The 23,781-nt window shown below is 36.9% G+C and overlaps 1 protein-coding gene across 5 annotated transcripts; it reads left to right on the forward strand.

Moving 5' to 3' along the window:
* The first annotated feature begins 43 nt into the window (after positions 1 to 43).
* On the forward strand, positions 44 to 21,962 carry ZNF146 (zinc finger protein 146). Of its 5 annotated transcripts, XM_053666630.1 has the most exons (4): positions 210 to 317; positions 10,401 to 10,633; positions 14,819 to 14,948; positions 18,056 to 21,962. In XM_053666630.1, the coding sequence occupies exon 4, from the start codon at positions 18,767 to 18,769 to the stop codon at positions 19,643 to 19,645; it is 879 nt and encodes a 292-aa protein (XP_053522605.1). In that variant the 5' UTR covers positions 210 to 317; positions 10,401 to 10,633; positions 14,819 to 14,948; positions 18,056 to 18,766; the 3' UTR covers positions 19,646 to 21,962. The 5 variants fall into 5 exon arrangements, with proteins under 5 accessions (XP_037001879.1, XP_037001878.1, XP_053522605.1 ...); XM_037145984.2 differs by lacking the exons at positions 210 to 317; positions 14,819 to 14,948 and adding an exon at positions 44 to 143; XM_037145983.2 differs by lacking the exon at positions 14,819 to 14,948 and having other exon boundaries at positions 178 to 277.
* Positions 21,963 to 23,781: the final 1,819 nt, after the last annotated feature.

Consider the following 23,781-nt stretch of genomic DNA (forward strand, 5'->3'; position numbering starts at 1 on the left):
CGAGGCAGGACTACTCGTCCCAAGAGCGCCACAATCGCAGGAAGAGCCATCAAGTTCGAGTTGAAGAGACAACGTGTCGACCAGCAAAGCCTTAAGGGAAATGTAGTCTAAGGCCAGAAAAACTGCATTGCTGTTGATAGTAGGTAATCAGACACCACCCTGGGATAGGCCTTATTGACTGTGCGTGCTGAGTCGCGGAGACTTGTGGGATTGCTCAGCAGCCCTCCGAAAGCGCAGGCGCATCGCACCGAGTGGACATTTTGGTCTTTGTCCGCTGGTCAGTCCGTCCGTGGGTCCACGTGGCGCGAAAGTAGGAGGTGGGATGTGGGTGTCTTGGTGCGGTCGGGTTCGGAAGGTAGAAGGGGAGAACTCCAGATCTTTTGGGATGCGGCCGGGGGCCGGGGGAGTGGGTTTAACGGCTTTCGGCCTACGTGTGGGGTCGGGTTGGCGGCCCTTAAAGAGGATTCGAGCATGTGTGACTTTCAGTTTTACCGATGTTTGAAGTTATTGAGTGAGAAACTGAGTGCAGGATTGTGTGTGGCTGTGTTTGAGGGGTAGCTATAGGAGACTAGTATTGAGGTAATTACATTTGAGCCGCACTTCCCTGGTCGAAAGTGCTGATGACGGTGCCATCTTCCTGGAGTATCAATTTTACATGAAGATTTGAAGGGGGGGAGCTAAGTTGTAAATAATTTAAAAGTGGATTTTTGTATAAAACCACATTTGTTTTTAATTGCGGTGGAATGCAAAACCCCATGATTTCTAACTCTTTTTTAAAACCATGAATGTTTAAAAGGAGGTTTTTTAAAAATTTATTTTTAGAGATAGGAAGGGAGAGAGAGACAGACATTAATGGGTGGTTGCGTCTAGCAGGCCGCCTACTGCGGACCTGGCTCGCAACTGAGGCATGTGCCCTGTCTGGAAATGAACCCACCACCCTTTGGTTTGTAGGCTGGCGCTCAATCCACTGAGACACACAAGCCAGGGCTGAATTTTTGTTTTGAGAGGGCCTGCCTCAGACGATTTCCGATCCCCTGATCTTTTGGGTTACTTAACCCCAAAGAGTCCTAGACTAAATATCAATGTTACACTTTGAGAAGCAGTGTTATATTCTGGGCACAGAAAGCCCAGAATTAGGGAGTCCAGCATTATTTTCGTTCTTTCAAGAAACCGGTTCTGTTGCCATCTTTATTTAAGAGTCTGGACTAGAATCTGGATGAATGGAGGTAGTCACAGATTTGTGGATTTTGTGAAGTAATGAAAAAAATTCGTGTCTCCAAAGGTGCTTTTTGTAAGGAATCCAACCACAGTTATCCTTCACATAATTTTTAATAATTGTTATTAAAGTTATGTAGGGTTAAAGTTCTTGAGTTCCAAAATCAGACTAGATCCAGCACATTCAGTGTGGTGTGGCCATAGACTCCAAATTCAAATAGATAACAGAAGTTAGAAGACATAAGAAAACCAATATTTACAAGAGCAATAAATATTGAGGGATAAACTTAAATAGGCAAAACTAACAGAAAATAACTTTAAAGGACTAAGGGGTGTTAACATAAGATGTGAATAATTAGATATACCATGTTTTTCAATAAGATAAAAAGAAGTGTGTGCAAACTTGAATAAATTGATTAATATGTTTTAGATAAAAGTACAGTTCTCCCTTTGGAACTAGATAAACTGATTCTGCACTTCAGATGGAAAAATAGACAAGCTAGAGTACCCAGTAAAACTGGAAAAGGAAAGCAGTTGGGTGCATGAAAGTGGGAGCCACTGGTGATGTTTGAAAATATAAATCCTTGGAAATTAACATAGTAGTAGCATGAAGCTGGCCTAGGAATGGCAATTTGGCAGTATCTATATAACTACAAGTTTGCTTGTGTGGGTTTTTTTGTTGTTGTTTTGGAGCTAGCTATTTCATACCTGGAAATTAATCCTACAAGTGTACCTGCATTTGCATGGAATAATAAGGGTACATGGTTGCTCAGTGCATTAGTGTTAGGCAGAAGAAAAGATTAGAAACAGTTCTTGCCTATCATTCAGAGACTGTTTGGATAAAATTATAGTACATATATTTAACAGTAATAAGCAGCTATACAAAAGAATGAAAAGGAAGCTTTTTATAGCTTATTTCAAGCTATGCAATATATGGTGCATATATTCTGCACCATATGCAGAATATATGGTATGGAGTAAGAAAAGGGAGAAATAAGGAAAGTGGCTATCTTTGTTAAGAGCAGTGGTACAGGGATGGGTAGGGCAAAGGCAAAAACCTTTTTGTTTGTTTTTTAACTATATGAACTTAGTATATATTCAATAGTTAGTGTTTGCTATTTTTTTTAAAGGAGGAAATAGGCCCCGGAGCAAGACTGCTTCTGTTAACTCCTTCCTTTGCCACCTTGTATCTTGGTGACCTTAGGCAGTCACTTAAAACTTGTGCCTCAGTTTTTTATCTAATAATATAGAGAAAATAATGCTTGATTTACAGGGTGGTTGTGCAGATCATGGAATTCTAATTCTGTAGAATAGTGCCTGGGATGTAGCAAATACTGGATAAATGTTACTACTGTTATTACTATCCATAAAATAATACTTTCTCAGAAATAGTACAGTTGTTCTTACTGTTTCTGTTAGAGATTTCTGAAAGAGGCTCTTCTTATTTCCATTTTTTTAAAAGATTTTATTTATTTATCTTTAGAGGGGAAGGGAAGGAGAGAGGGAGAGAAACATCAACGTATGGTTGCCTTTCATGCGTCCCCTGCTGGGAACCGGCCTGCAGGGAACCTGCCTGCAACCCCAGTATGTGCCCTGACTGGGAATCGAACTGCGATTGTCTGTTTTGCAGGCCCATGTTCAATCCACTGACCTATACCAGCCAGGGCCTTATTTCCATTTTTAAACAGTTTTGGGTGAGGGACATTTCTTTTTAAAACTGGAATGAGGACGTTAGCTTTCTGTGTTTGTTACATTCATCTTAGAAACTCATCACTGCCTTTGTGATGTTTGTTCTTTGATTTCTATGATAATTACTTTATTATGGTTCTAATTCAGAACCTCTGATGATATTTTTAAAAATCCCAATTGTGACTTTTGGGAGATGATCTTCAAATTGCATAATATCAGTAGAGACATACTGTGTGACTTGGCCACCATTAATTGTATTTGTCCTTTTATGACAAAGGTGTAATGTGTATGGTTTTACTTTGGTATCATACAAATGTCCATTCCCCACCAATCATTGAATGGATCGTTTTAACACCAATAAATAATTCTTGGCTCATCAATAGCCAAGGGGTTACAAAGTGATAACTTTTCATTCCTTTGATATTTATTTGCTACCTTAAATTGTTTCAAAGTTTTCCTGCCTTTTTCTTCTTTAAGCTTCATTTTAAGTTGAGTTCTGATAACTGCAGCTAGTGTTCTTTGTGACTCTCATTCATCACATTTTTAGCTCAGGGACTCTCTTTCAAGTTGATTTGTTTTATTTTGATATGTCACTATTTAAATTTGAAAGCTTTCCTACTCTAGGCCCAGGTTGTACTTTCCTTCCCAGACAAGGAAATGGCCATGTCTCTAAGGAGCTCTGGTTTCTTTTACTGCAGAATGGTATTGAGAGAGCAAGGCGGGGTACTGGATGTTTTCATTGCTGCAGGGGTAACATTATTTCAAGGCCATTTCAGTGACAGACCTAGGAAATTGATTTTTAAAAATCATGAGTTCATATTAGTATTTCTAATTCATTATAAATAGTACAGTATTTTTACCTAACAATTAGCTCATAGCTGTGTTTTATAGTAAAAATTCTGAAACAAGTTAACATAAGTACTTAATTTTCTTAGCTTTGTCCTGCAACATAAAAGTTTTCAAAATACCGCTGATATTAATAATAAATATAAACACTGTATTACATGAGAAACTTCACTGTACCTATTTTTGTGGTTAGAAAGCATAGTACTAAAGATGTGTAGTCAAGTTCTCTGTTTTTAAGGCATTTGAGATAAATCCTTTCTTTGAGGAATTATGCTACCAAATTAATGGTAACATAATTGGTAGCAAGTTGGGTTCATTTGTTTCTATATGTTTTCAAGTTCAAGGATTGCTTTTTAGAAAATGAATTTGATCATTTAGAAAAGTAATGCATTTCTGATTTACCAAAATATATTTCAGAGATACTTGTCTCATTCTGTTCCCCTCCCATATTACAATCTTCAAGTATTTTTTCTTGTTTATTAAGTGGATTGTTTGTTTGTTGGGCCACTAGTGTATATTTCTTTTTCTCTCACATACCTCACCTTCCTTACATTAAAGGTAGCATACTATATACATCTCTTACTGACTTTGTTCACTTAACAATATGTCATGGAGATCTCCTTTGTTGATAATCATTATCTTTTTTTTTTCCTTGTAACTGCTGAATAAATGTTACTCTGTGCATGTACCATAGTTCATTCTGTTGGACACTGGGGTTATTTCCAATCTTTTGCTGTTACTAACTGCAATAATGAATAATTTCTTTTTTTATCTGTGTCATTTTTGTCCTTAACACAGGAATATCTCTAAAGCAGATAGGTACAAGTGGAGTTGCCCTTGTTACTAAGTATTTAATACTCCCATTAGCACTTAGCAGAGTACAAGAGCACCTATTTTCCCACAATAGTTGATTTGGGGGAGGGGGCAAAGCAAAGGCATAAATAAATATTGGTATCTCATTCTAGGTTTAATTTATATTCCTCATTATGAGTGAGGTTGAGTATTTTCTATATGTTTAAGGGTCACATGTGTTTATCTGAGAACTGTTTGTTCGTATCTCATTTTTCTTTGGGGGTGGGTGCCTTTTTCTTTTAAGGCCTGTTTAAATTGCATTAGAAAGTTTAGCTCTTTGTGAAATGAGTTGCAACTTTTTTTTTTCAAGTTAAGAGAAGAATGCCTTTCCCATTCCAAATTTAGCTGTACTTTCAAATCCTTACAAGGCTATAATTTTTATAGGGTTTTATTTTCCTATTCATATTTTTAATTCAATTAGAGTTTCTCTTGGTATATAGTATTAGGTGTGTATCCAGATTTATCTTTTTCTAATTGGCTACCCATTTCTTCCAACACTGTTTATTTAAGGTGTTGATTATTTTAAGATTACATTTTGATCATATACTAAATTCTATGTATTTAGTTTATTTCTAGACTTCATAGTCTCCGTCTTCCAGGCTAAAAGCTGCAACCTAGGTATGTGCCTTTTATTTTTATTTTATTTTTTTAAAGATTTTATTATCTTTAGAGGAGAAGGGAAGGAGAGAGGGAGAAATATCAATGTATGGTTGCCTCTTGTAGGTCCCTGGCCGTGTCCCCTGCCTAGAACTGGCCTGAACCCCAACCCAGGCATGTGCCCTGACTGGGAACGAACCACGATCCTCTGGTTCGCAGGCCCATGCTCAGTCCACTGAGCTACACCAGCCAGGGCCACAATATTTATGTCTTTTAAAAAAAATCCTCACCTAAGGATAAGTTTATTGATTTTAGAGAGAGAAGAGAAAGAGGAGAGAGACATATCAATTGCCTCTTGTACATGCCCCAACGGGTGATAAAAGCTGCAACCTAGGTATGTGCCTTGACTGGAACTGAAACCCTCAACCTTTTCATGCACAAGTCAATGCTCCAGTCAGCTGAGGCTGGCCAGGGCCCAATATTTATGTCTTTATTATTGAGGCTTTATACTTTTGTTTTATTATCTGCTGTAACTAGTCTCTTACTGCTTGTCCTTTGCAGTTTCCCAGCTATTCTACTTGTTTGTTTTTCTATGTAAACTTTAGAATCAGCTTGTCATTCTAGGGGGAAAGAAACCTTATTTTTACTTGTATTTCATTAAACTTATAAAATAATTTAGTGGGAAGGAACATTAGACCTTTTCGATGTTAAATACTCCTATAGGTTTTAGATACTGTTTACTAAATTTGTTTCTAGGTACTTTATCTTTTATATTACTATTATCAGTGGAGTCATATGGGAAGCTTGTTGATATCTATAAAATAGTTTTATTCTCTGCTTAATTTACTGAACTGTTTATGTTAAATAATTGATATATGGGCATCCTATCTTCAGAATTTTATACAGATACTTCCAGTGATTTTGCATTAAATAAGGATATGGCTTGGGGGACAGTAGTGGAGGGTAAATGCAGACAACTGTGATTGAACAACAATAAAATAATTTCAAAAATTAAAAAAAAATATGGCTTTTGTGGTTCTGATAGATTACAATTATCTATAAAGTTTACTCATGCTGCCTGGGTCTCTAGAAATGTAAATAGAAACAAAAAGTTTAATAAGGCTGGGGCTACTGCTGTGTCTAGGATACAACAACCAGGAAAGATCAAGGAAGATCATGTTAATCAAGGAAACAAAAATCCCTCCATACTGTGATACTGCAATCTTAAAAAAAAAAAAAAGACAAACAGAACAAAAATAAGATGCCCAGTAGATGTTCATTCCTATCCTGTTTTCTTCCCTTTCCCTCTTCCTTTTTTAAATGCAGTTCCTCTGTTTGTCTTTTTTGTGCTTTTTGTAGCTTTGCTTGTTCCTTAAAAGTTTGTCTTAATTTAAAAGTTCATTTTGTTTTGTTGTGTTTCATGTTTACCTGGTTTGTGTCGATATTTTTCAGATGAGTTTATTTAATTGTTGGAAAATTATGTTATTCATTTTTACTGTTTATTATAGTATCTTTTTTTAAAAGATTTTATTTATTTATCTTTAGAGGGGAAAGGAAGGAGAGAGGGAGAGAAATATCAATGTATGGTTGCCTCTTATGTGTCCCCTGCTGGGAACTGGCTTGCAACCCAGGAATGTGCCCTGACTAGGAATCGAAACCGTGGTTGCTTGGTTCCCAGGCCCGCACTCAATCCACTGAGCTACACCAGCCAGGGCTATAGTATCCTTTTATGGACCCAAATTATTTTGTGTTACTCATGTTTGTATCAGATTTTCCTAGGTGAATACCAGGATAATGGAGGCATAGTATCTTTCTGTGGTTTAAAGCTCATGTGCCTCTTCTAGTTTTTGCTTATTTATTTTTAATACTTACCCAAAGATATGTTTGTTGGTTTTGGAGAGAGAGACAGATATCAATGTGAGAAACATTGATTGGCTGCCTCCCACATGCGCCATGACCAGGGGTCAAATTGGTAACCCAGGTATTTGCCCTCACCAGGAACTGAACCTGCGACCTTTTGATGCACACAAGGATGCTGTAATCAACTGAGCCACCCAGTTAGGGCCTTCTAGTTTTTAAAGCAAGGAACTTGTGCATCATCTCTTGCTCATTGACTCTAACCTGGTTGAGGCTGAATTCTCTATCTCTGTTTCCTGTAATTCCTCATAGAACTTGTATTTTAGAGTGATGTATTTAGAAGTTGCTAAATCTGGGGCTGCCCCACTCCCAAGTACAGTAGGCCCTGGAGTAATGTCATTTCCTTTATTTTTTATTTTATTTTTGTTAAATAATGTTGATAAGATTCCATAGGAACTGAACTCTTGTTTATATTGATTAGCCAGTGGTAAAATTGGTTTCATTACACATTGTTTTGCTTTAAGTTGCAGAACCTATTGATGATATTGAGTAAGAGCTTACTATGTTTTTTAAGTCTACTTTTTGCTTCCCTCTTCAGTCCTTTTCTGTTTAATCTAGTTTTTGCTTTCATCAGTTACCTCTTAGGGTGAGGCCTACTTGAATATAAGGAAATATTATCTTCAGATTTGAACTTTGAAGTCCTTAGAGTTTCCCTCAGCATTTCCAGTACTTTCTAGGCTTCTTTGTAACTTGTTTAGGTCTCCTATTTGAGCCTGCCTTTAGCAGAGATTGGCCAAAAAGTTCATTTTTTATCCTGTAAGATGATTTTAGTAGTGCTTAGTTGTCTTTAACTTCATTTTAAACAATTTTATTAGATTGTGTTGTGACTGCTGTGATATTAGCATGCATTAAAAAATATCAGAATTGGTGAATTTTTGTGTAGCCATTTTAATATTGAAGATGGAAGGAAATACACAATATTTTTGGCATATTATGCTTTATTCAAGAAGGTAAAAGCACAGGTGAACACAAAGAGGTTTGTGCAGTGTATAGAGAAGGCGCTGTGACAGATTGAACATGTCAGAAGTGGTTTGCAAAGTGTCGTGCTGGAGATTTCTTGTTGGACAATGCCCCATGGTCAGGTAGACCAGTTCCAGTTCATAGTGATCAAATCAAGACATTGAGAACAACCAGTGTTATACCATGCAGGAAATAACTGACATACTCAAAATATCCAAATCAGTACAGTTATTGGTAAAAATGAAAAAATGTGTCTCTCATTTTATGGAAAGAACCATATGGACTTTTTGGCCAACCCAATATGTGGAATTTGGGGGGTTACTTTGTCCCTAGTTTGGTTCTTAGAGTTGGCTAAAAGTAGACACTTAGGGTGAATGCCTCATTCTGAGAATGAATATTTGCTTTATTTCTGAGAACTGTTAACTATTAAAGGACTTCTCACCATTTTCTAGCCATTCTTTTTTTTTTTTAAGATTTTATTTATTTTTAGAGAGGGGAAAGGAGAGATAGAGAAACATCAACATATGGTTGCCCCTTGTTTGTTCCCTACTGGGGACCTGGCATGAAAACCAGGCATGTGCCCTGACTGGGAATTGAACTGGTGACCCTTTGTTTTTCAGGCAGGTACTCAATCCACTGAGCTACACCAGCCAGGGCATTCTAGCCATTCTTGGTAACTCCTACTGCACTATTATGGTTCCTATAGCACCTGTTATTTTGGGTGTTTTGTGCCATACTTACATATAATTTGAAGTTAACATATTCTAGTAGTTTCACTAAAGAGGTAGTTTATGGATTGGCTGGTTGGTATTATTCCTCATTGTTTATTCCTGAAGTTTGTATGGTTTTCAAAAAGTGTTTTTCAAAACTAGCAGCCACAATGTTTCTGTCAAACTTTTTCTTGCTTCCTTGATGGTGTTCTTAGGAGTCTGTATTCTTGGCCATCTTTCTCACATAGTGTGTATATTCTCTGTAAGTAGTCATAGTAACATTTCATCTGTGTCTTCAGCAACAATATTCTGACACCTGACAAATTCCTATTATGATTCTAGGTCTAGTCTGAGCTCCTCATCTGCACATACAATTGACAAATGATACGTTTGTATGTTCCTTAGAAACCTGACACTGAATTCCAGAATATCAGAATATTCAGCCAGCTTACCTTCTCATGTTCCTGTCTGTTCCTATTACTTTTTAAATAAGGCTCTAAGTCGTCCATCTCTGCCATACCCCAGTACAAAATAATGACCAAGCCTTTTCAACAAACAGTGTAGATCAGGGGTGTCAAACTCATTTTCACTGAGGGCCATGTCAGCCTTGTGGTGGCCTTCATAGGGCTGAATATAATTTTAGGACTGTATAACTGTTACATAACTGCTCCTTAACAGTTAAGCAAGAGCTCAGCACTGCTGCTGGTAAGAAACAAGGTGCCGGCCGGATAAAATAAGGCGGAGGGCTGGGTTCAGGCCTTGTGTTTGCTACTTGTGGTGTAGATAGTGTGTTTATAAGCAGTAAGTTAAGTTTTATAGAATTTTGCTTTTTAAGTATGATTTCAACATTACAGAAAAATTAGAGTAGCTCAGAGAAGTCCTATAAATCCTTTGCCCACATCCACTGATCATTTACATTTTGTTTTTTCACTTTATTTTTTCTTCTCTCTAAGTATGTGTGTAATTTTTTCTGAAGCATATGAGACTAAGTTCATACATGTTCCCTTTATGAATACTTCAACATGAACTTTTTAAGAACAAAAACATTTCTTTTTCAAACTCAGAAAATTTAACATGGATACGTTAATACTCTCAGTCCATTCCATATTCAGATTGTCAGTTTTTATAATCTTAAAAATGTTTTTTGAATGTATGATAATATTTATAGGACATTTCTAATATGTAGTTTTACTCAAGAGTATAATGCAAACAAAGTAAGTATTAGGATTTCAGGAAAATGTTTTGAGTTTTTTTATTCCTGAATACTGTCACAGCAACTTCCTATGCATTGTATACTTGTGGTTTAGTTCTGATAGGCATAGATAAGACTATCAAATTCATTTAGGAATAAGGGCCATAGTTAAAATCCACTCAGGAACTTGTGCAGGGGTGTGGTGCTAGAGAATGATAGTAACTAGTCAGGTAAGGTATGAACATCTTTCCTATGTAAGTAAAAATCTGAAAGTAAGTTTTCTTTTTTTCCCCCATTTCAGGATGTGTGGAGGCTTAAATGGATATGGCTTTGAAATTCAAGATTCAAATCATCTTAGTCCCTTTGCTCTTGTAATTGTAATTGTAAGATAAAAAAGATCATTACTTTGTTCTTTTTCACAGGTCCCCATTCTTGTGCATCCCTGGAAATTGCATCGTCCTCATCCTTCAGAAAGCCCGAGGCCCCAGGGCTCAGACTGAGTTCTAGACTGGTATTTTGGCCCAGCATTAACATTCTAGTGGTATGTCATTTCCCCAATAGCAGGTTATAAGCTGACCAAGCTGAACGTGAACCTCTTTTGGAGCAAAAAGACAAATTGGATGGTGGAGAAAGGAATGAAAGGAAATTTTTTCAGGTGAGTGAATGATGACCAGACAGCATTGACACCTGAAATGCTTTTAAAGTATTTTTTCTTACAGGCCCTTGTCTTGGAGTATCACTTGGTATGAATTCTTTATATACTCAAATGACATTTTCAGCCCCTGTGTTTTCTGTTTCAGTATTCTACCTCTTTAATTAGATTCTAGAGGACCAAGTCCCCTATTATCTTTAATTGGAATGTCTACGCTTTGTACTTCATTTGTACTGCCTCTGTGTGATTGTTTTCTTTCATGGATACCTTTGGTCTCATAGTCTCATATCTCCCAGTGTGTATCAATTTCTTCCCTCATGAATTGTCTTTTATAGGTTTTGAGTCTTTACATACTATCTTGACATTTAGGGTCTTTTTTTTTTTATTATTGACCACTCTTTCTCATTCTCTCAGTGGTTAAATGCTTCAGAATTATATTTTATCTCTGTGATCATACTTCCTATTGTCTTATCTACCTCCATTATACAACAACAAACTGACCCCTCTCCCTGCCTGCCCCATATACCTCTTTCAAAAGTTGTTGCTTTAGAAATAATTTCTGCCTTTCTCTTGTGTGTGTGAGAATATGAGTGTATGAGTCTGTATTTTTTAATGTGATACATGAACTTCTAAGAAATTTTTGGACATTAAGGTAAAAAATGAAAAATTCTCTTCTAATCTCTGAGCCCTGGTACTGTACTTTTTCAAAGATGCAGACACTTTCAAGAGTTTCACATAGATTCTTAAGGTAGTCTATGAAAAACCCAGCATATATTATGTATCTGTGCTGCAAATAAGAATCTATATAAGCCCTTAGTTTTCCTTTTTATATAAATGGTGGTATGTGTTGTGTATATAGTTTTGTTTTGGCAGGGGCAGGGCGTATTGGAGAGATTCTGTATCAATAGCCTGTCTCCTATTAATTAATGGCCATTTAGGTTGCTTCCAGGCTTACGCTATTGAAGACACAAATGTATATACTTCTTTATAACTGTTTTGCAGAGATATGCAGATGTAACTACATAATGATTTATTCTAAGTGGAAATGCTGGGTCAAGGTTAATAAGAGAAGATTTGTTAGATAACAGGCTAAATCATAGACTTTGGTCTTTGTTCTGAGTGTTTTGGGAGACCAGAGGGTTTTGAGCAAAAGAGTGATAAGGTCAGAATTACATTTTGTCTCCTGTATAGAAAATTACGTAGGGTGGGGTGGCAAGGCTAGGAGAGTAATTGGAGGCTATTGCAATAATCTAGATAAGAAAATAGTTGTACTTGAGCTAGTGACAAGTAGTCACATTCTTAAGATATGTTAAAGTAATAGCTGACAGGGTTGGCTGATAAACTGATGACTCTGAAATTTTAACCAAAAGAGAATGAGTTACCGTGTATTAAAGAGGTCTGCATTTCTTTAATTTCCCAAATACCTCATATAGCATTTTTTTTAAGTACCAGAATCCAGTCAAGGTTTAAACTTTGAATTTGGTTGTCATTTTATTTTAAATATTTTATTTGCTTATTTATTTTTAGAGAGAGAGGAAGAGAAACATTAATGTGTGGTTGCCTCTAACGTTCCCCCTACTAGGGACCTGGCCTGCCACTCAGGCATGTGCCCTGATTGGGAATCAAACCAGTGACCTTTTGCTTTATAGGCCTGTGCTCAAGCTACTGAGCCACACCATCCCGGGCTGCCTTTTTTGTTTTTAAAATATAAACCGTTCTCTCCTTTTCTCCATTCCCCCTTAATACTGCTCCCAGTATTTAACAAATATTTACTGTCAGCCATTCAAAGAATAGAGTAGAACCATTAATGCAATCTGGCATCTCAGGCTATATAGTTAAGATATTAAGTTAAATAACTACATAGAAATTTGGGTTTTTAAATATTTCATATGAAACACTTATTTTAGAAAAAGTGAATCTGACTGTGATTTAAAGTTTAGGGAAAGATACTTCCAGGAGGTTTTATAGATTCAAAAAAGGAATAGGAGGTAGAAGTACATGAGCACGACGGCCATAAATGTGACTGACTCATTTATTACATATTTAATATGCTTGGTGGGCTCTTTCTCAGGTCCTGTGAGTTTGTTTAGTTTCTGCTTAGAATGCAGAAATGCATTTCTGCTTATTTGTAAGGATCCTTCTCTTCCTTCATATCTTGAACCTTGCCTTCTGAGAGGCTGCTGTATCTAAAATTAAAACTCTATCCCTTCTGAAAATGTTTTTATAGCAGTTACAATTTCTTAACACACTATCTCCTTGAAATTTTTTCACATTTTGTAAACTATTTTGGTGAAACAACATACTCATCTTTATTTGCCATCCCGAAATGTCATGGTAGAGAGCTTCATCAGTCTTTTACATTTTAAAGCTCTCAGTTTGTGAACTACTTTTGTATGCACTGTAAACTTCTACTCAATTTTTTTTCTGTGATTGTTCTGTTACATTTGTCCCAATTTTTCCCTTTTGCTCTCCACTGCCCCTCCCACCTCCACTTCCATAGTAAATCCCCACCCCATTGTCCATGTCCATGGGTGCTCTATTCATGTTGCTTGACTAGACCCTTTTTTCCTCATTATCCTCTCCCATCACTTTGGTCATTGTCAGTCTGTTCCTTGTTTCTATGACTCAGATTCTATTTTGCTCATTTGTTTATTTTGTTCACTAGGTTCCACCTATAGGTGAGATCATATGGTATTTGTCTTTCATTGCCTGGATTATTTCACTTAGCATTAATACTCTACAGTTCCATCCATACTGTCATGAAAGGTGGGAGTTTCTTTTTGCTGCATAGTATTCCATTGTATAAACACACCAGTTTTTTTGATCCACTCATTTACTGATGGGCACTTAGGCTATTGTAAATAAAGCTGCTATGAATATTGGCATACATGGGTTCTTTTGAATTGGTGTTTTAGAATTATTAGGATATAATACCAGCGGTGAAATAATTGGGTCAAAATAGAGTGTAAACTTAATGAGGGCAGAGAATTTTGTCACTTTTGTTCAATACTGTATTCCTAGAGCTTAGAACTGTGCCAGGCACATATTAAGGAGAGAAAAAGGTATTTGTTGGATGAATAATGAGAAATAATTTGGAGCAATAGTTCTCATACTTTTTGGCCTCTTTACATTCTTAACTTTTTTTAAATAACAGTTTTATTAATTCATATAACATAAAATCTAGTTTTTAGAGTATACTATTAAGTTGTTTTTAGTATGTTCAATTCAGAGTTCTGTAGCCATAGCCATTATCAAATTTTAGAAGTTTTTTTAATTTTAGAAGACTTTTATTACCACTAAAGGAAACCCAATAACTATTAGCGGTAATCTTTACATTCTTAAAATTTGAAGACCCCCACCCCAAAGAACTTTGGTTTATATGGAATTAGTGATAATTCCCCTTATTTAAAAGTAAAATTGAGAAAAATTTAAAAACATTGATTTATTTAAAAATACCACAAATAAGCCCCGGCTGGTGTAGCTCAGTGGATTGAGCACGGGCCTGCAAACCAAAGGATCACGGTTTGATTCCCAGTCAGGGAACATGCCTGGCTTGCACGCCAGTTCCCAGCAGGGAATGCATGAGAGGCAAGCATACATTGACATTTCTCTCCCTCTCTCCTTCCCTTATCCTATAAAGATAAATAAATAAAATCTTAAAAAATAATAGTAGTAAAAAATAAAAATACCGCAAATAATAGCCCATTACATATAAACTTATATTTCTTTTCTTATATAAATATATTTTATTGTTATGCTATTATAGTTGTCCCATTTTCCACCCTTTATTCCCCTCTGCCCTGTACACCCTTTCCCACCTGCCATTCCCCTTTGGTTCATGTCCATGAGTCATACATATAAGTTCTTTGGTTTCTACATTTCCTATACTATTCTTAACCTCTCCCTGTCTATTTTCTATATACCATTTATACTACTTATTCTCTGTACCTTTTCCCCCTCTTTTCCCCACCAACTCCCTCACTAATAACCCTCCATGTGATCTCCATTTCTGTGATTCTATTCCTGTCTAGTTGTTTGCCGTCTAAGCAAACAACTAGTTTTTCTGTTTTCTTTGTTTTAGGTTCAGTTGTGTGTGTATAGTGTGTTTTTTTTTTTAAGGTGTGGTTGTTAATGATTGTGAGCTTACTGTTATTTTACTGTTCATCTTTTTTATCTTCTTTTTCTTAGGTAAGTCCCTTTAACATTTCATATAATAAGGGCTTGGTGATGAACTCCTTGAACTTGACCTTATCTGAGAAGCACTGTATCTGCCATTCCATTCTAAATGAAAGCTTTGCTGGATAGAGCAATTTTGAATGTAGGTACTTGCCTTTCGTGAATTGGAATACTGGTTTCCAGACCCTTCTTGCCTGTAAGGTCTCTTTTGAGAAATCACCTGACAGTCTGATGTGAACTCCTTTGTAGGTAACTCTCCTTATCTCTTGCTGCTTCTAGAATTTTCTCCTTCATTTTAATCTGGGGTAATGTGATTGTGATGTGCCTTGGTGTGTTCCTTCTTGGGTCCAACTTCTTTGGGATTCTCTGAGCTTCCCGGACTTCCTGGAAGTCTTATTTCCTTTGCTAGATTGAGGAAGTTCTCCTTTCTTGTCTGTTCAAATAAGTTTTCCACTTGTTTCTCTTCTTCTTCCCCTTCTGGTACCCCTATAATTCGGATGTTGGAAGATTTAAAGATGTCCTGGAGGTTCCCAAGCCTCTCCTCTTTTTTTTTTTGAGTTCTTGTTTCTTCATTCTGTTCTGGTTGGATATTTATTCTTAACTTCTGCTCTAGATTGTTGAGTCCTGGTTTCCTTCTTATCACTACTGGTTCCCTGTACATTTTCTTTTATTTCACAAAAATGAAGCGTAGCCTTCATTTTCCATCTCATTTGCAACCATATTCAACCAATTCTGTGGGCATCCTGATAACCAGTGTTTTGAACTGTGCATCTGATAGGTTGGCTCTCTCTTTGTTTCTTAGTTGTATTTTTTTTGGCGTTTTGACCTGTTCTTTCATTTTGGCTATTTTCCCCCCTCTTGGTGCACCTGTAATGTAGTAATGGGGGAGCCTTAGATGTTCACCATGGCGGGGCAACTCACCTCACTGCATTGTGATTCCATATGTGGGAGAGGGATCGGAGAGGGAACAGTGCTGCTTGCTCCTCTCTCTGCTGGTTTTTAGTCACTTCCCCTGCTACCTGCAATCAAATCGGGCCCTTCTGGTGCTGATTCCCAGGTGTGTGGGTTTGTGTATATTCTAGGACCCTGTTGGTGTCTCCATTGAACTCTCTTGTGAAGTTGGGAGTTTTCTCCAGCTGCTGTCTCAACCCCCACAGGTGTTCTCAGTCAGAGGTTTGAAGCTTTATTTCCCAGTGTTGGAACTCTGGGTTGTGTGATCTGTCTTGGTCCACAGTTTTATCTGCAGGCAAATGTGGGACCACCCAGTCCTCCAGCCACTGCGTTGCTGTGAGTAGTCTTTACCCAGCTGCCCATTACTATCCCTCCTACCAGTCTGGAAGAATGTTTCTTCTTTAACTCCTTGGTTGTCAGACTTACATATAGTTTGATTTTCTGTCACTTGTAGTTGTGTTTTGTTTTTAAATTTGTGTTGTCCTTGGTTGTGCGAGGAGGTACAGTGTGTCTACCCACGCCTCCATCTTTGCTGGAAGTTCCCAACTTATATTACATGTCTTATAAAGGTAATAATTTTTCAAAAAAAAAAATAGTGGTGAGGAAAGTGATATTATATATTTGCATATTTGTAAATATCTTCACTGTCTGGCTAAATAAAATACAGCTGGGATCTCATTTCTGCTTTTATAACCTTTTGAAGTATTTTTTAAAATTGAGACTTCATACAGGTATAGTTAAAATAGTCTTCAGAAAATTACGGATATTTTTTGGTACACCACTAACACTGGACAAGTGGTAATTTTTTCAAGATTAGCCTCAATGTGGAATTTGAAGGTATATCAAAAATTTTATAGTGAAATCCATGTCTTAAACCTTTGATGTGTCTTAAACTTCTAATGGGCTTCTTAACATTATGCATTGGTCAATTAAGTTATGCAGATCTTTCAAATGTTCACGTATCCCATCATATAACATCAGACATGTTTTGTTAACATCACCACTAGTCTCATAAAAGTCTTTCAAGAATTTGGAAGCTACCAATCTTGTGGAGGATACCAATTTACAAAACTTCTAATTTTTTTAAAACTCAAATTTGGCCATGTGTACTGTCAGTTTCTCCCTTTGAAGGAAGGATTGTCTTTGTTCTGTCTGGAGAAAGTACCTGCCAAACCATATCCAAGTGTCAATAATCATAGGTTTTAAGGCAGTCATTTATTAATTTACTTAAAGCAAGTTAATGGTGCCTATGGAAAAAAAAAGACTGGCTTAGCTTACAAGTTAGATTATTTACAGAGGTGAAACAACTATCATTCTTTGGTGTACAACAAAAGTATATCTGTATACAGTTATTTATGTGTGTGTGCATATACTTTTTTTTTTTGAGATTTTTAAATTTATCTTTAGAGGGGAAGGGAAGGAGAGAGAGAGAACTATCAATGTATAGTTGCCTCTTGTGTGTCCCCTACTGGGAAATGGCTGCAACCCAGGCATGTGCCCTGACTGGGAATTGAACCTCGATCCTTTGGTTCACAGGCCTGTGCTCAATCCACTGAGCTACACCAGCCAGGGCCCACCATCCTTTATTCTTTGTTTTGAGGTATTTAATTTCCCTCCATTTTGAGTCTTTTTAATAATTTACAGCACAAATTAGCTTGCTTGATCTTGGCATCCTCTGTCTCAGTACCTTTACGTTAGTTGAACTTCCTAAGTTCTTCTGTGTTGAAAATCTTCCATTTGCTTTATGTTATCAAAAAGGTTGTTAATATCTGTATAATGATGTCTTCTATCATACTGTTATACTTTTTTCATGTGAGTTTGGGCCATTTACCCTTTTGTCATGTAATGGAGTTTAGGGAGGAAGCAAATGTTGGTTTATTCCTTTCCCTTAGGCAAAACAGGTAGATTTTCTCACTTTTATGTGGTCATCTTTTTATCTTATTTATTAATTACTCATTGTTTGTTACATTCATTGCTTAATTATGAAATGAGAAAGGTTATTTTTAAAAAGTAATCTAAACCTTGTGTACCAATGAATGTTAATTTTCGACAAGGGTTGTCTTACCAGAATTTAGTTGGAAACGTTGGTTATGAACCTCCATTCATATTGTGAAATCAACTAGCAGAGTTGATCTCCAAAAGCACAAACAAATTTTATCACTAGTATGGGAAATTCATAAATAATGATGATAATATAAAGCTAACATTTATTGAGTACTTATCATGTGCCAGTCACAGTTCTCAGCACTTCATACATTAACTCCTTTAAATTATGATTTTTTTTGTCCTCCATTTTAGAAGACCCCTGAGATGATGAGCAGATAGAGAGGCAACAAGACTTGGGAGGCAAGTTACATCTGTCTTCAGTGAGGTACAGACTGAAGGAGAAAAGCAGTGAATATAAAAAATTGGAAAAATAATTCCTCTGATCTCAGACTATACATCTTTTAAAGCAACACCTTTTTCAACTTACCTCGGAAGAGTTTGAAACATAATTTAGACTTGATCTTGAGGGATGTTGTATAGGAACAAATCATCGGTTGTATTAATTTGTAAATTCTGACGCAGGTTATTCCTTACTGTAATAAGTATAAATCAGTGTGGAAATGCCTTCAGTTTAAAAAGTTTGTACTCCATCTGATACCAGAATATTCATACCCTCTGAAGTTACTGAATGTGGGAAAACTTACTCATGTGTCACACCTTATGAAATGTAGAAATCAGGCTGGAGAGAAACCCTTTGCTTCTAAGGAATATTAAAAAGCCTCTAGCTACATGACATACCTCATTGAGCAGAAGAAAATTTATATTTGATGAAAAAGTTTTGAACCTGGTATGATAAAGTTTTATCTCAAACTGGTCTCTTTCTTTACATTTGAAAGGTCATAAACAGATAGTCTCTACAAATGTAGGAAATGTGGAAATACCTTCAGCGACAAGTAAAGCCTCATTCACCAAAAAATTCATACTGGAGAGAAACCTTGTGAATGCGGGAAAGCTTCCATTCAGATGTCACGCCTCAGTCAGCAGAGAATTTGTAGTGGGGAAAACCCCTTTGTCTGTAAGGTATGTGGGAAAGTCTTCAGCCACAAATCAAATCTCACTGAGCATGAGCATTTTCATAATAGAGAGAAACCTTTTGAATGTAATGAATGTGGAAAAGCCTTCAGCCAAAAGCAGTATGTCATTAAACATCAGAACACTCATACTGGAGAAAAGCTTTTTGAATGTAATGAATGTGGAAAATCCTTCAGCCAGAAGGAAAACCTTCTTACCCATCAGAAAATTCACACTGGAGAGAAGCCTTTTGAGTGTAAAGATTGTGGGAAAGCTTTCATTCAGAAGTCAAACCTCATTAGACACCAGAGAACTCACACAGGAGAGAAACCCTTTGTATGTAAGGAGTGTGGGAAAACTTTCAGTGGCAAATCAAACCTTACTGAGCATGAGAAAATTCATATTGGAGAGAAACCCTTTAAATGCAGTGAATGTGGAACAGCTTTTGGCCAGAAGAAGTACCTCATAAAACATCAAAACATTCACACTGGAGAGAAACCCTATGAATGTAATGAATGTGGAAAAGCCTTCTCTCAACGAACATCACTTATTGTCCATGTGAGAATTCATTCCGGTGATAAGCCTTATGAATGCAATGTATGTGGGAAAGCCTTCTCCCAAAGCTCATCTCTCACTGTGCATGCAAGAAGCCATACAGGTGAGAAGCCCTATGGATGTAATGAATGTGGCAAAGCCTTCTCTCAATTTTCAACTCTTGCTCTGCATTTGAGAATTCACACAGGTAAGAAGCCTTACCAATGTAGTGAATGTGGGAAAGCTTTTAGCCAGAAGTCACATCACATTAGACATCAGAAAATTCATGCTCATTAAGAAAACCCTATGAATATTTTGATAATTGGAAAGCATTCATCAGGAATTTATATCTCATAGCACATCAGTAATTATCATTCTGAAGGAAAACATCACAAATGAGGGAAACAAAAACTAAAAACTTAAGGGACACCAGAGAATTTGTACTGAAGAGAAAGACATTTGTATTATAAAAATCCTGTGCCCTGCAAAATAATCTACAGCAAAGGTAATGCTGAAACTTTAAATGGATTTTCACTAAGTCAAAATATGCTTCTTGTTGTTACTGTCTGCATAGATAGATCTGGAGATCTTCACCAGTGTTGTAAGAATATTAAGTTGTAAGCATTGGAAAGGAAATTACTTTTATGATATTGCTTTAGCCACACAGAAGAGATTCTGGAAATACCTATGCATATATTAGAATTTAGAATAGGAGAGAAATGGCATCAGGAGGTGAGAAGATAATGATACTTTAAAAAATGATTTGGAGATAATTCTCTGAGGAAAAAAGTGACCATGAACTATGCACAAAGGTAAAATCCATGGGGATTAAAAACAGGAATATGGAAAAGCTATATACTAAAATGATTATGACCTTGGGAGTAGGGAAACTTTCCTTATAATGAATTGAAGAATACATAACATTTTTACTCTTGAGTTTGTATGCTCAGGAAATATGTACCGGGCTATTTACTGTGGCTTGATTTGTAGTAGCCATAAATTGGAAACAACTTAAATGCCCATGAGGAGTAAAGTGCAAAGTACTGAATGATGGGATACATGTCTGTAAAATGTAACAAATGAGATCTACCTACATGTATTACAGAGAAAGATATCAAAAATATTGGGGGGAAATGACGTTGCAGAATGACACATCTTAATACCATGACATTTTTGTATATTTGAATTAAAATTTGCCTCACAAAGTTCAATACTATATATTAGTAACAGACACATATGTGTGTGTATGTATGTATGTATGTATGTTTTTGAAATGAATTGGAAAGATACAGACCAAACTCTTGATAGTAGTTTCCTGTGAAGAGTTGAAAAGAGAAGGGGATAAGTGTTGGGGGGGGGGTGGATTGGGGATTGGTTAAAGGGGACTTGCTTTTCATATGTAAACATCCATTTCTGTTAAAAACAAGAGACTGCAAGTAAATATATATATCAAAATACTGGGTAATTCTGGATTGTGGTATATGGCTATCTTGTCTTATTTTTTGTACTTTTCTGTATTTTTAAATTTTCTCAGAATTAATAAGAATGGGGTGAGGATGGGAACATAACCTATAGAAATCATGTTTGAATGGATTTATTCCCAAATACTAAACTTTTTATAGAAAATAATTGTAAAATTTTATCAATGATGAGTGGGTGGACCTGTTCTCTATGTAGTATGAAATTATCTATTTTATTAAAATCACAAATTATAGCATAATTCAAGTCTTTTTTTTATCATGTTATGGAACACACTATATGGTTGGTCTATACATTTGTAACATTTTGCAACATTTAAGCTTAGAAAACTTTTAGAGCTTTTAGTTAAATTAAGGATACACAGACTTCATATAACTTGCCGTTTTAGATAAACCTTCTGGAATGTCAAATTTCCTGTCTGTAAATTTCCATGGGAACAGATATGCATTAATAAATGGTAGTTTTATTTTTAAAAAAAGCTTCCTACAACGTCCACAATATGAGTTAAATGCTAACACCTGGATCTTATTTACAAGCTACAGACTCTTATCCCTCCCAGTGGTTCGAAACCCTCTTGAGTTTTTTCCCCGCTTTATTGAGGTGTAGTTGACAAATAAAATTGTAAGATAATGAAAGTGTATAATGTGGTGACTTGATATACAGATACATTGTGAAGGGAATACACCCCCCAATCAAGTTGTTTCTTTTACAGAAGTGTAGAGGTTGGGACAGTATGAGAAAAGTGGTACAGATCCTAAGAAGAATTATGTGTAAACCAATCCTTCCTAAAGTTGTTTTTTCTTTGCCCATGTTTGCAGTGTAAATTGATATGTCATTGAAGATTTTCTTGAATAGTAGTGAACATCAGCAATACAACATTTGAGATTGACTTCAAATCTGCTTTTAAAGAGCTTTTAAGCCATGACTCGTTTGGCCCATTTGTTGGGCCTTGTTCCCTGAAGCAAGAGGTAACGGGTTGGATTCCCAGTCACAGTATATGCCTGGGCTGCGGGCTTGGTTCCTGGTCAAGGTGTGTACAAAAGGCAACCAAGTTGATGTTTCTCTTGCACATTGATGTTTTCTCTCCCTCTCTGTTTCTTTCCCTGCCCCACTTTCTATAAATAAATTTTTTAAATGTCAAAAGGTTTTAAACTTGTTAATTGCCACAGCATTACTGTGTTTTATTAGTGTTTTTTGAGGAATGAATTATATACGTAGTTATCTAAAGGAAATAGTCCTTTTTAATAGGGAGTCCCTCACCCCCTTTTTTAAAAGGATGTATAGAGGACTTCCGCCAAGATGGAGGCATAGGTGGATAAGCTGTGCCTTCTCACACAACCAAGTTTAGAGACAACTAAATATTAGCAATAGAAAACACAGCCAGAACACAGGAAATTGAACTTTTCGGAAGTCTGTTAACAAATTATTTAGCCTGACCGGTAAGGGGCGAAACCAGCAGTTGGTGGGGCGGGGTTGCACAGGAAAACTCGGTCAGATGGACTCAGGCGCGCGGAATCCAGGCGCAGGGTTGGACCTAGTGAGCTACCGACCAAGCGAGCAACCGTGGGGAAACAGCAAGGGAGCAGGGCTGTGGGTTGACTGGTCGCGTATTGGTGCGTGGATAGACAAGCGAGGGAGTGGGCGATTGGACCGGAACCCAGCAGGTCCCCACGGCAGGGAGGGCGCCGCCATTTGCCTGCTCTGACCCCACCTCGTGTCATAATGTAGCAACTCTGAGTGGCCCTGCCCAGGTGAACCACCTAAGGCTCTGCTCCGCACCCAGCTGTGAGAAACAGCAGAGGGGGCCGCCATTTCCCCGCTCTGACCACGCCCCCACATACAGAGTCACAACCCAGTGACCTGGGAGTCCAAGGCTCTGCTCCTCATACTTAAAGGGCACGAACAGACCCAAATGGCTCAAGAAGATCTCAAAGCCCCAGAGCCTATAAATCTAAGCAATGAAGAAATAGCAAAACTCTCAGACGCACAGTTTAAAACACTGCTGATCAGGATCCTCACAGAACTGGTTGATTATACCCACAAATTAGACAAATATATGAAGGCAAAACTAATTGAAATGAATGGAATTGCACAGGGCACCAATAGCAATGAAAAGGAAACTGGGACTCAAATCAATGGAGTGGACCAGAAGAAAGCGAATAATGGCCAAACAGGAAAGAGTCAAGAAGCAAGAATTCAAAGAAATGAGGAGAGTCTTAGGAACCTCCAGGACATCTTTAAAAGGATGTATATACTAAATCTACTAAGAAGTTATGTCAGATATGTGTACAACATTTAAAAATTGTCTGCATTTATCACCCACAGTAGGTAAAATAAGATTTTAGTCAAAAGATGTTTTCCTAAACTACCACTTCTTAATCTCTTTTATTTAACACTTAACTCTGAACTCTGCTTTTGTTTTTGCAACTTCAGACTCAACAGAATGAAATGATGTGTGACTGATGACAAAACCAGGGAATATTTTAAATATGTATAGGCCATTGCTTAGAGCTCCCCTGGCTGGTGTGGCTCAGTGGTTGAGTGCTGGCCTGTGAAAGGGTCGCTGGTTCAATTCCCAGTCAGTGCACATGCCTGCATTGTGGACCAGGTACCCAGTAAGGGGCATGTGAGAGTCAACCACATGTTACTGTTTATCTCCCTTCCTCTTTAAAAAAAAACCCTTAAACAATTCAGAATCATTTCACTCGAGTTAGGAGGCAGACCTCAGCACATTTATCTTACTCCATCCCAATTGACAGAATGTAGGTATAAGTGACTTGAATGTTAGACACCTAAATTGTCAAATCAGTTAATTCCGCATTGGATGTATAGTACTAGCTACCTTGTATAGTACCCAGTCCATGTGAGAGACCTAGAAATAGCCTCGTTTATTACTCATATACTAATGCAAGGCATAATCTTGATAGTTGTGGGTTATGTAAACTACTATCATT

Source organism: Artibeus jamaicensis, unplaced genomic scaffold (assembly GCF_021234435.1).
Source record: "Artibeus jamaicensis isolate MK-2021 breed Jamaican fruit bat unplaced genomic scaffold, CSHL_Jam_final contig_464, whole genome shotgun sequence".
In the NCBI taxonomy this organism is placed as follows: Eukaryota; Metazoa; Chordata; class Mammalia; order Chiroptera; family Phyllostomidae; genus Artibeus; species Artibeus jamaicensis.

Bases quoted from the DNA above. Each gene is read 5' to 3' on its own strand.
- ZNF146 (XM_037145984.2), top strand. From the start codon at position 18,767: ATGTCACGCCTCAGTCAGCAGAGAATTTGTAGTGGGGAAAACCCCTTT.